Source organism: Ananas comosus, linkage group 8 (assembly GCF_001540865.1).
Source record: "Ananas comosus cultivar F153 linkage group 8, ASM154086v1, whole genome shotgun sequence".
Classification (NCBI taxonomy): Eukaryota; Viridiplantae; Streptophyta; class Magnoliopsida; order Poales; family Bromeliaceae; genus Ananas; species Ananas comosus.
In genome coordinates this window covers 11,595,835-11,608,249 of record NC_033628.1, presented here as the reverse complement: position 1 = coordinate 11,608,249, position 12,415 = coordinate 11,595,835, and the positions used below count along the sequence as shown (strand labels likewise).

At 37.7% G+C, this 12,415-nt stretch overlaps 1 protein-coding gene across 2 annotated transcripts; it reads right to left on the bottom strand.

The window, feature by feature from the left end:
* LOC109714032 lies at positions 351-11,745 on the bottom strand. Of its 2 annotated transcripts, none has more exons than XM_020238427.1 (14): positions 11,149-11,745; positions 9,100-9,186; positions 8,700-8,803; positions 8,526-8,576; positions 8,121-8,289; positions 7,728-8,042; positions 5,890-6,093; positions 5,318-5,797; positions 5,005-5,214; positions 4,110-4,298; positions 2,166-2,338; positions 1,925-2,077; positions 1,771-1,849; positions 351-1,282 (listed from the first exon to the last, which is right to left on the bottom strand). In XM_020238427.1, the coding sequence occupies exons 1-14, from the start codon at positions 11,560-11,562 to the stop codon at positions 893-895; spliced, it is 3,018 nt and encodes a 1,005-aa protein (XP_020094016.1). In that variant the 5' UTR covers positions 11,563-11,745; the 3' UTR covers positions 351-892. The 2 variants fall into 2 exon arrangements, with proteins under 2 accessions (XP_020094016.1, XP_020094017.1); XM_020238428.1 differs by having other exon boundaries at positions 11,159-11,218.

Genomic DNA, 12,415 nt, shown 5'->3' with positions numbered 1-12,415 from the left:
AAATACTGTTTATATACTATGACACTAGCTCATCTCTCTCTCTCTATATAATCTACTTTTCTTGTCTAGTATCACTTACAATGTAATCTTAAAAATTCACTTTGAGAAGATACCCATGGGCCATGGCATCACCTGGAAGTCTTTTTGTAAGCTCCAACCATGTGCAGCTTACATTAGAGGGCATACCGAATAACCGCATTCTTCTTTTTACATATTTTCTTCTTACGAAGAGTAATGCGCTTTTGACAATTTGAGATGCCATTTTGTGATCTGCAAATCAATTGTCAGATGACGCCAATATCAATCAAAATGCTATAAAACTTGAAGAAAATATTGAGTAATAAAGAATATTGAGGGAACAAAAATGCATTCTAGCCACTTGCTGAGGGAGAGAAAATGACAGAGTTAAAACGAGTCAACCACTATGACACTATGACCTTTCCGAGAAGACCATTTCCCATCAAAACTTTCCTTTACTATCGTCCATGTACAAGAATCAGATATTACAACTATGCATAAGGTAATAAAGAATCAGCGGAGAAAACGTAACAATCAGTGGTAAGCTACTTTTAAGATCCTAAAATTCGGGTCATCAGCAATAAAAGGGAACCAACAAAAGAATTATGAATCTGTGTTGCCTAGCTCCTCGTACCATCATACTCCTTCGGAGATGAAACTAAGGGGCCAAAAAGAATATATTCACATTGACACCGTCATTCCTGGTAAATCCAGTCCGACCGAGAATTACCAAACTTAACTGCGTGAATCTTTTCAACATCCATGTTGACTTGTTATCCTTCTATTGCAATCCAATGTGATCTGGTGGGATCTAACTGTTACTATTGGTGATTTTTTTTTTCCCCCTTCTTCTGAGTTGCTATCATCTTTTGATTTATTGTCCCAAGGCTTTCTGCTTGTATCCAAACTTCTGCCTATCTAAAAGCTTATCCTTCGCCTTCCTCTTCTTATCCATCTTCCGCCTGTACCTCTCCTCTCTCTCCCTATCGAAGATCCTTTGCCAATGCACTTCGCCGGTAAAAGGCCACAACCAACGGCGACTTAGTTTCACTTCTAAGCCATCGTCTGCTTCCTCTGCGAGATCCTCATCCATACTCTTCAGTAATGCAAAGTCAAAGTACTTCAACCACATATCTCTTTGCTCGAGAGGGTGCTGCTCTGCGACCTCTCCAGTAACTGGGTTAAGATAAAACATCTTTCTGGCACTATGGTAAGCCCAGACATTCACAAGGAGCTCCAGCAGACGACAGTAGCAGTGTCTTTTCTGAGGTTAAAAAATCGCCAAATACGCAACTTTAATACCATACCATGAAAATAAAAAAAAATGCACGCACACCATTCCAACTATAGGATATTTGGAAAACAGATCCCTGGAGTAGAAAGTATTTTGTATAAACCCTTCAACTAAAAAATTACTTGATTTCAGATAATTGTCTTTCTGTAATTTTTTTTTTTAAAAAAAGCTGCAGAATATTGCTTCATGTCAGAAATGCTCAGTCAAGTTACAGAGATTTCTGTCAAAAAACGATGAGGAAGACAAGTTATGATGGAATTTTCTGAAATCAAGAATCAGATACTGATTCACTTAAAAAAACAAAAGAAGAAGCAACAGGGATTGGGGGGTCCAAATCAAAAAAAAAAAAAAAACTAAAGTTCAGAAACCTGTTTCCAAATGACCTATAACTAGATGGTCGTTCGTACGTGTTTGCCTCAACAGAAACCAAAAAAAATCATAGAAAAAGAACAAGTGACCTCTGGATTTGATGATCCTAGCATACATGTAGCCGGACTGCCATAGTTATTCAAGCTGTCAAGTGAATCAACAAACATCCTGAAAAGCAGCGGATCGAGCATCAAGCCAAGGAGCGATAGTGACCACACCAATAACATTCCAAGAATAAGTTACCTAGAGAACATGATAAACTCTAGGAATGATGGAGTTGGCATCACCCAGCTATGAAGGCTAGACCAATGGTCACCATCATCAACCATTGGGGGCAGGGCAGACATCTTCTCTGGCAGACCATACATCAGACTAAAAGCGCCTTCAAACTGACCACTGCAGAAATTTATCAGGCAATCAACCTAATGACAGTAAAAGAGACACCAAACACTGAAATAAGACATAAAAGAGATAGAAATTACACCTGCAACGGCCAGCATTTAGATGATCACATAGGGACCAAAAATTGAGATTCATATTTTTCTCAGCATCATCCTGATCCATATCCACTGGCACCCAATAGTAGATGGCATCTCCTTTATTGTCTGCCAGCATCATCTCCTCCAAGGTTTCCTCGGCTCTTTTAGACAAAGAAACCTGGTTGGAAAAAAAAATAGCAATCTCTCGCCAATACATTGTGTTTCGAAATAAACCTACTTGTGGAAGATAAAAAAAGTAAAAAAACACAGCTTTCTTGCAGCTTAAACTGTCAGAATAATTAGTTGTTTAACATGGTATCGAAGTACGATGTCCCGGGTTCAAACCCAACAAACTTCTAGTTAAAGGTATCCGTTGACCGGGTCGGGTCTGAATAGTTGATATATTGTACCCGTACCCTTAAAAAAAATAGGTAGAAAAAATATATATACCCTACCCATTTAATTTCGGGTCGGATCCGGGTCTAGGTACTTAAGTTAATAATATACCCATCGGATCTTTTTGAGTGGGTCTGGATTGTGACTATCCGTATACTACCCACTTAAAACCGGATACGGATCGTGTTTAAATCGCGTATAGGTACACGTATGCATATATTTTTTATAGACATTATTAAACAATTTATGGACAAACCATAAACCTCCCACTATAGAAAACTCGCGTTCTAATGAGTTGCACCCAGTCCAATAAAATTCGTTCAAGAAAGATTCAAGCAGTAAACAGAATAGCTAAGGTTAAAAAAAATGAGTAAAAAAAAAAAAAAAAAAAAAGAGGAGTAAACAAAAAGACTGGGATTTCACTAAAATGCAAATACACAAAGACCCTTAATCAATAAGTCCTATTGAAATTGATCCCTCAACTTTAAATCCCTTTTATTTACTATTAGGTATTTCACCAGGTCAGGGTATGGGTTCGGGTTCGGGTCCGGATTTGAAAACTCTTCTGAACCCTACCCATTAAAAGGTCGGGTTCAAGTCGGATCCAAATCAGTTATGGGTATAAAGTATCCAGACCTATACCTAAAACTTTAATGAGTAATTTTTTTACCCATATACTATCTATTTTTTATCAAGTCCAGGTAGGGTTCGGGTCGGGTATGGGATATCGGGTATTTTGGACAGCTTTACTTCTAATTCTCCCATTTAATTCAACCCCACACCTTAGGCCTTTCAAAAGTCTCGAGCCCAGACATGAGGGTGAGTGTAAGCTTAAGCTTTTAGTATAATCGATGGTTTAACATAGGTAAACAGGAGGAAAAACACCATTCCTAATTTAGCATGAATTTTCTTTTTCGTATTCAATGAAGTCTAATATTCTAATCCAGGGCTGTTCTTTCCACCGATAAAAGATAATATAAAATTTAAGCCTTCTGTGCTTTTTCTCCCAGCAGGAAATGCACCTAACAAATTATGTCTTCTATCTAGACCTAGTTTTTTTATCTCATAATCAGCAAATTGTGTGATTTAAAGGATAAGTCAAAATATAGGTTTTCTAACTTGCATGATACAGTGAGACTATCAGAAATCTGTTCTTGTTGCCCGTTTCACCATTGTATACATTTCCTGATTTCCTCTTGATTTTGTTTTTATTTTTCTTCAAGTTCTATATGGTTAAGGGAATGACACTCTCTGTTGGATATCTTGCAAAATATATATTTATGTAATCTGTAACTTCTTGTTTGACAAGGAAAAAACGAGAATGCAGTAGTAACTCTATTGTTCTTAATTTATTTTTTACTTTAACTTGAAATTATAAATTAAGCAATGATAACAAAACTACAGAGTTGACTCCTAGATGCCTTAAAACATATAAAATTAAAGGAACAGTAAAAATGAAAAAAAAATTTGTAAACAATGCCTAACAAGCATCCACAAACAAGTTTGATAACACAAAACCAAAACATAGTGAATAATTTGAATTTGGTCTATACCTTCTTTGCAGCAGCACGCCATGACTGGAAACCAATCCATGGTAACCTGTGTATGCTATCCACCTTGTTTGCAATAGCAAACATGGCACCAAATTCACAAAGGATATCTTTGTAGTATGTCTCATTTAAAATTGGAAGCCGAGTAACAGCATCCACATCATCTGATTTTGATCTCCTAGCACTCTTGGACTGCAATAGTGTATGTATATAAAGTTATTTTGTGAAATTACAAGTCACATAATATCATGCTGCGAAATATAATTGTAGTCCACTGCACACTATGAAATACTGAAAACAACAAAACATTGACATGATGGTATTTGGACTGTGAAGTAACAATTTAATGAACGTCAGAGAACATAAGAGCTAGATCTATAGAATACAGGGTCACTAAGCAAGTTAGAGTGGGGTGCAATTGCTATTTCTTCGTTAATTAATTTTCAATTTATATCTGGTAGTTAATAAGTAACAGGGAGATGAAGTTTCTACCAAGCCCTGTACCAATGCACGGGATAAACTAAAATTTGAAAGCCATCTTTCAAGGCTTTAATGGCCACCCAATACTCTGACCTTTATTGAGATATTAACAGTTTAGCAATTCAGTCCTTCCAAGAACATACATATATGGTGAGAAAAGATAGCACATATGAACCCTCCGTTAAAAATTAAAAATAAAAATTAGGCAAGCACAAATTTGTAGAAGCCAATAAATTGCACGTAAAGGAATAATAAATTCTAGAATGCACAAGAAGGGCAATAGAAGAAAAGTAGGGATGCTGAAAAAAAGATACTTCGAGAAAACCCTCTAAAATGGTAGCTTCTAGCAACAAGTAATCAAGCGGATGAAAAATAATACAAAGTGCATGGTAAAAGTAGTTCAAGTAATAGAACTTACAAGAGTGATTCCTCGAAACATAGAACCATGATTTAGAAACGGCCAGGCTCCTTCACCACTATAAATCTCATAGACACAAACTGGCTGGCCGATCCTTTCTAGTTCACCATCATCTCGCTCATTTCCTTCAAACTTCCACTTTTCTGCTTTCCGAGCTTTCTGATACACGCCCTCCCACGATTCTGAAGTTCTTTCGACCCTTTCTTCAAGCTGCAGGTGAAGAAATATGTTAGGAGCATGAAACTAATATTTAGTCTTTTTGCAGTGAAGATTCAAGAAAACAATAGCTGGTCACAGCAAATGAACAGTTCACCTCCTGCAGTTCTCGTCTCTCGATGTCTTCAAATATTTCCATATCAGCAAGGTCATCCCAATCTAACTGAGTGGGGTAGTCATCAACAGAAGTATCATTTGCAACCCTGAGATTTTCAGCAGATTGTATCTCCAGTAAATCCACAATGCTTGTGTAGTTACTACCATGATTCTCGTATTGCGCTTTTTTCTCTCTGATTTTCTTTGCAAACAAATCCCATAACCAAGTATCTTGTCTGATTTCAGACGCAGGACCTGGAAGAATTACTTCTGAAGGAAACTGGAGTACATTCTCAAGAAGCTTTGCATAACCAGAGATACAATCAAACGCTAGCATGTTCTCAGCCAGTGATTGGCCCTTGGAAGCAACAGAACCAGCTAACGTAGACAATTTATGTTGTCCTATGACAAGCGAGAATGCTCTAGACAATGTGCTAGGGTCACTAGGATGAAAAAGGAACCCATGCACCTCGTTCTTAACCTGCCAACAGGAACTTGGTTTTAAAAGGAGAAGATTGGACTAGTTAATAGTTTACATACAATAAAAATGAGTTGATCAAGAATTTCACTCACATATTTCTTAATAATAGTCAAATTAGGAGCAAGGATGGGAGCTCCAAAGGACATGGCTCGCAACAGCAATGAAGGAAAACTAGGTTCCTCTTGGAAGGAACCATAGAGGACAATATCGGCCATAGCTAGCAAGGTATCCACATCACCATCCATTGCATAGCGCCTCACAGATCCATCAGGAAAACCCATATGTGTTGCAAGCTCCTATCCAACAGAACAATGATGAATTCAATCTTGCTAAATAAGCATATGATAGGAAATATTAAGTCAACATATTTGCAAGAGTAGGCAGTTAAAATCACATCCCCACTATGAAAACGCATGTATCAAGAAACAAAGAAAACAGAAAAAAAATGATTGATCTTATTCAAGTCAAGACAGAAAAATGTTACGATACCAAGGAAGGTCTACTTTGGGGTATTGCATATTTCTTGGGCCTAATCTTATCTTGTGGTCGGCTAAGAAGCAACGTACTATCTATCGTTCTAGTTCTGAAGCGAAGTATCGTTCTATGGCTTACACGCTTACCGAGAGATAGTTTGGCTCCAACGTCTGCTTCGTCACTTTGGTGTCTCCTTATGGAGCTCTATTTGTATCTATGTGATAATCTTAGCACCACATATCTTGCTGCCAATCATCTCCACGCTCATACGAAGCATATCGAACTTGATCATCAATTTTTGTAGGAAGGAGTCCAATCTAGTGATTTGGACTTAGTTCATATCTCTTCTGATAAGCAACTTGCTGACATTTTCACCAAACAGTTGTCGACTTCTCGGTTCTCAATTATGTGGACCAATCTTCGCATCCGTCCGATGGATGCTTAGCTTGCGGGGGGATGTTACGATATATTTAGTATTATGTTTCGTTGCCATATATGGTGTAGGTCTACATTTAGTATTGTATATCGTTGCCATATATGGTGTAGGTCTGTATTTAGTATTGTGTATCATTGCCATATATGATGTAGGTCTAAATGGTACTTCTAGTTACTATAATAGGTTGACCTGTATACTTATCCTTTATATATTCTCGTTAATACAACCCTAGAGGGTCAAGCTCTTTAGCCCCTCTTTCAAAAAGGATTCAAGATATCACAAGAAATATTGCAAACAAGATATATTACAAAATACAGTTTGTTGTGAGATTAAATCATTAAATGTGACCAAGTATTTTAAAGTTTGCAGCTACAGCAGCACTGAAAATAAAATTCATAGACAAGAAGAATATGAAATTTGTTAACTATTGTCTCATTATCCAGAAAAGAAAAACAGAAAGAAGCTATCAATAGGTAGTAAAATATTGACCCACGCTTCATGATAGCGGCTCAGCCGACAGCAAGCAACTCCATAGTCCAAGCTTAAAGTGATGATTGATTCTAAAACTTACAGAATATTTCTTGCACACAAAGAGAGTGAACAGCAAATTACTCAAAAAAGCAGTACAGTATACAAAATGATATAAGGTAGAGCAGATAGTAAGGTAAATAAGAGAACAAGTGAGCAAGGAGTTGATTATTAACAAATGAGAATAGTCGCTAAGAAAAATAAAGCTGACTATTTTCAGAATCTATATAAAATGTTGGTCAGACATACAGATCAAGAAACTAACAAAGGACATTAAGGCACAAAATGGTTCATCATCACTCTATATTTCTGAGTACAGGCAACAACTTAGTGTTCATGATTTTATTAAAAATACAGTTGGCTTAGAGAAATAGATACTCAGCTATTTGATGGTTAAATAACTTATCTTTAAGAACCAAATATCAAGAAAATACTAGTTGGAGGAAGCTCAGCAAAAAGACAGCATAAAAGACTCATTGAACTTCTTATTACCTGAAAGGCAGACCCATAATCGTCCGTGGATTTCCCAAACAAAAAGGCAAACTCTACTTGATTTTCTAATACCCTTGTAAGTTTTAAAATCTGTGGTGCTAAGGCATGCATGGCCGCTGCATAATCCCATGGTATTTCATCATAGAAGAAACTGCTCCCAATAACTAGAATCATGAGGTCTCTCTCGCTAAATCCATAAGACTCCCTCAAATCCTCTATGGAAATAGATGGACTGTAGCTTTTCGCTGCCCAGATATCTGCCGGAGATCCAGAAATCACAATAAAGTTCCGAGTATCAAGCGAAGTATACAGCATCTGGAAAAAATGGTTAGTCACTCTTTGCTTTTAGGTTCGATCAAATCTGTCAGCAATAGAAGAGAACAGAGTACATACAGGAAGGGAAACATCTGGAAATACAATAACATCAGCTCTCCTAAAAGCACTTCTCCATTGGCTCATAAGATCTTGCTGCTCCTCTGCATAACGTTTTAGACGCTGCCCGAGAATGTCTTCTTGAATAATCCAGACAACTGGTACAGACACGAATGGTTCCTGCATAAGGCTAAAATAGTGCAGAATAGCTTAGTTGCATCATCAAGCAGTGTAGCATTGTTGCGCAACAAAAAACATCAAAAACAGAAGAGAAAGGCCAATTGGAAAAAATGAGCAAATAATTTTCGAACCTCAATATAAACAAATAATGAAAATCACTCATGCAAAACATGCACATTGACAAGTAAAAGAAATAGACTAATTTACAGCTCATCCAATTATCTGGATAGCCAAACAAGAACGCACCTTGAAATCAGCCCTTTGCCTTCCGGAGAACTCAAAATAATGCCTTCATAACTAATTATATAAAGGAAAAGCAACAGATTTTATCAGAAAGTTATCAAATAGCCAACATGAGAAGAAAAGCTAATTGAATATAGAAATATTATAGAAAATGACATTTTGAAGGGTTAAACTCACTTTGACCAATCAATGAAGCCAGAGCTCTCAGATCCTATAAGAGATACTTGGTGACCAGAAACTTCCCACAAATAACGAGCATCTCCATCCACTAATGTGAAAACCTGTTTGATTTTCACATTTCAAATGACAAGGGCAAAAAGCCAGTCAAATAAGACGTAAAAGCAAGAACCATGGTAAGTTTAATAACCCGCCTCTGATCCCCTATGCCCCCAAATATTTTGTTGATATTTCCCAAACAGTAAAATACATATGCCTAGGATCATCAAATATCAGGCGAGTAATTTACATCAGTTTGTAACAGATGAATAATAATGAAAATACACAAAAAGCAGCCCAACGAAAGAGATTCTGCTGCATTAAATGCACGATCCCCTATAGGGCTTATAAAGTTACTCACAGTGAACCTATATCCCAGCTCAGCAAGACCTTTCACCAGAGTCAAAAGCATCAAAGATTGTGAATCTACATCCATAGTTCCTATGACCTGACACAATTAGAGAAACAAGATTAGTCAAGAAAGACAGATATATCATTGTACAACAGAAAAAAAAATGTTTTCTCAATTATAGAACTTATGAAGTCACAAATTGAAAGGAAACCAAAGAACTCAGCAAGAAGAATCAATATATTTACATAGGAACAAACCTTCATTGCAGTAATATAGGGCATGGTAATTGCTTGTCAACTGTCATGACTAACAATGTGGTCCAACATCAAGACTCTAGGGTCATCATTCGGCAACAGCAAAAGAGGTTTACTGTTTCCACAGAATAACCACACTAAAACAAACAAGCAAAACAGACGAACCTAAGGAGGTAAATTAGCTACCCGGTAATAAGGTTCTTTAATTGTATCCAATAAAAGAGAAGTTGTAACCAAAACATTACAAAAACATAAATGGATTTGGTGAAATTCCAACTTGATTAATCCTCGTAAGAAAAAAAAAAAATTACGCGACTCTGAAAGTTCCTTAAATCAAATGGAACTTAAGAAGTCGGTGAAGCTCTTCACTTCTACACTTGCCAAAGTTTGATAAATAAATATTAAAAACCAAATAGAGATTAATAACATCTAAATGATCACTATGACACAAAAGTTACAAGCTGAAGGCAAATGTCAAGTTTTACTTTCCTTAGATTACCTCAAAACTGCGAGTTCCTTTTTCCGAGTTTCATAGCAGAGTTTGTATCATTCATCATCCATATTGTATCAAAACTCAAATCTCGCGATAAAAACCATTAATAACATAATAGGGTATAATAATAACAATCCGGATAGTGGATAATTATTTAAGTATATAAATTTGTAGCTTTTTGCAATTGTTGGATGTCTCGTTAGGATTTATAACACTTTAGAAAAAGAAAAGTTGTGCTACTTGTTCCCCAAGCCATAAACTTTCTTCTTGCATATATGCTATCTGGGTGATGTATCAAAATGGTTTCAGCGGATTTATTTGTGAACCTAAAGAGTAGCTATAGAAAAAGTACTTGTAAGAAAATACTCGTATCCTTTGTCAAAAAATAATAATTATAATAATACTCTAGCATATGGGGTCCATTAGCATCACAACATTGATGCAAAAGGATCTTAAGAGAAGTGCCTGTTTAGTAAGCAAAAAGCGGCCACATCCCATTTGTCACGTAGATAATTTTTTATGGATGAAATTCAAGTACATTAAATTCAGAAACTAATAGTACTCAAGGGGTAATTGAGGGAATGCAAATTAAGTAAGATTTAAAAGGCAATGGCAAAAAAAAATTGTACAATAAATGACAAGAGTAAGTGAGAATTGTCCAACAAAAACTGACAAAACAAATTTTGAGGCCAAAAGCTCCGTGGTTAGATCAAGAACCAACACCTGGCAGCCGATACCAACTTCAGGCATAACCTAATAACCTAACACTCTTCATTCAAGATCCTTGGTATAAAAAATTGAGAAAACATTTTCTATCAAGAAAATGACATGAACTTCCATAAAGGCAACACACAGTAGGAAGATTAGAGCTGATATAAAATTAATGAGAACAGGAATGAATTCCACACAATCAACGACCATATCAAACATGAACCAGTAGGCCTATAATTCTTTTGTATTTAATTATCTACAATTGAATCGCAAATAAGAGATTCTTTATCAAGACGATCCAGAGGGAAGCAAGCACAAAGAACAGCTAAATTTATCACGTGTAAGTTCTTTAACCAATAGCCTAAGACTCCTCAGGCGAGCATCTTCGTGACTAGAACAGTACAGTACAAGGAGGCACTGTTTCCCAGTGATAGAGACATAGTAAAATACTAAAATCGTTACGCGAACTCCGTGCATCCACGCATCGACTACTCCAAGCAAGAAGCTAATTAAGGAGATCAAAGACCTATTTCAGGAGATCAAGAACTGATTCAAGCATGATATCCCTAATCTGCAAAGATCTAAAAGAGAAGCACTCACGAGCGCCAACCTAGGCGGGCGAATGCCGTCCATCGCCCGCTCCGATCTCACGCGGTCGAGGCCCCCCTCCTCCTCGGACCACCACCGGGCCGGGGAGGACGGGACGAAGCGGAGCACGCTCCCCGCGGGGCGGCGGCGGCGCCAGTCCCCGTCGCCTCCACTGCGGAGGCGGCGGAGCCGCTCGTCGACGGCCACGGATCGGTCGTGCCACACGGCGATGGCGAGGAACGCGAGCCCGACGACGACGAGCCCGCCGAAGAAGCATTGCCTCCGACACCGCACCACCCCCTTCCGCCGCCCCCTCCCGCCACCGCCGCGATCCGGCATCCGCCCGGCGCCGCCGCCGCCGCCGCCCATCGGAAATCTAGGGCTCTCAATGTGCGGCGGCCCCCTCCTCGAGACCCCTGGAAACATCGCTCCCCCCCCCTCTCCCCGAAGCGAGCTCGGTGTGGGCGGAGAGAGAAAGAGTGAGAGTAAGAGAGAGAGAGAGAGAGAGAGAGAGTGGGGAAAGGGAAGCTCAGGAAATATTAAATAGTAGGGGTGGATGTGGGGTGGGGGGAGATCCAAACGCTGATGAAGAGATTCTTGATTTGGATTAACAACAACCGTCGCCCTTCACTCACGGGTTTATTTATTTATTTATTAATTTATTAATGAAAGCTCGAATTGTCTTAAACAGCGACCTCATCACTCTCCGCAACAGAAACAGAAATAAGCTGAAAACGGGGCATGGGCTACTTAATAATTAATGCAACCAGTAATATACCTCAGGGATAAAAGAGTAATTTCAATATAACTAGCAACAACAACCACTTCACATTTTTATTTAGCTATATATAATTTTATATCTTTACGCATTTCTTTAAAATAATGCGGGATTTTTTATTTAAGTTTCAGGTTCGAAGGGAATGTTGATATATGGATTGAGGAGTAATTTGTAATCAAACTCGATCCATGCTTACGTTGGTTTGGATTGGATCAACATCAGTTTAATTTTATTCATCAGAAAATAGAAAATAGACATAAAAGAGTAGGGTAACAAATTTAGACATCGTGGCACGTAAGTGAAGTTGAACACGAATTTATTTAGACCAATTCTAAGTACTTATTTGATATCAAAGAAGTAAATAAAATACACTTTTTTTGGTTTTCTGATTAGATTACATACAAACTATGCTTTTCTATTTTACTATGAGACCGCAAAAATTAGCATATATGATATATAATATTATGCACATACCGTACCTACATGGCCCAAAATTAGTAT

Bases quoted from the DNA above. Each gene is read 5' to 3' on its own strand.
- LOC109714032 (XM_020238427.1), bottom strand. From the start codon at position 11,562: ATGTTTCCAGGGGTCTCGAGGAGGGGGCCGCCGCACATTGAGAGCCCT. The intron at 8,577-8,699 runs GTGAGTTTAACC...TTATATAATTAG, and splicing joins GGCTTCATTGATTGGTCAAA to TTATGAAGGCATTATTTTGA. The intron at 5,798-5,889 runs GTGAGTGAAATT...TCCTGTTGGCAG, and splicing joins TGACTATTATTAAGAAATAT to GTTAAGAACGAGGTGCATGG.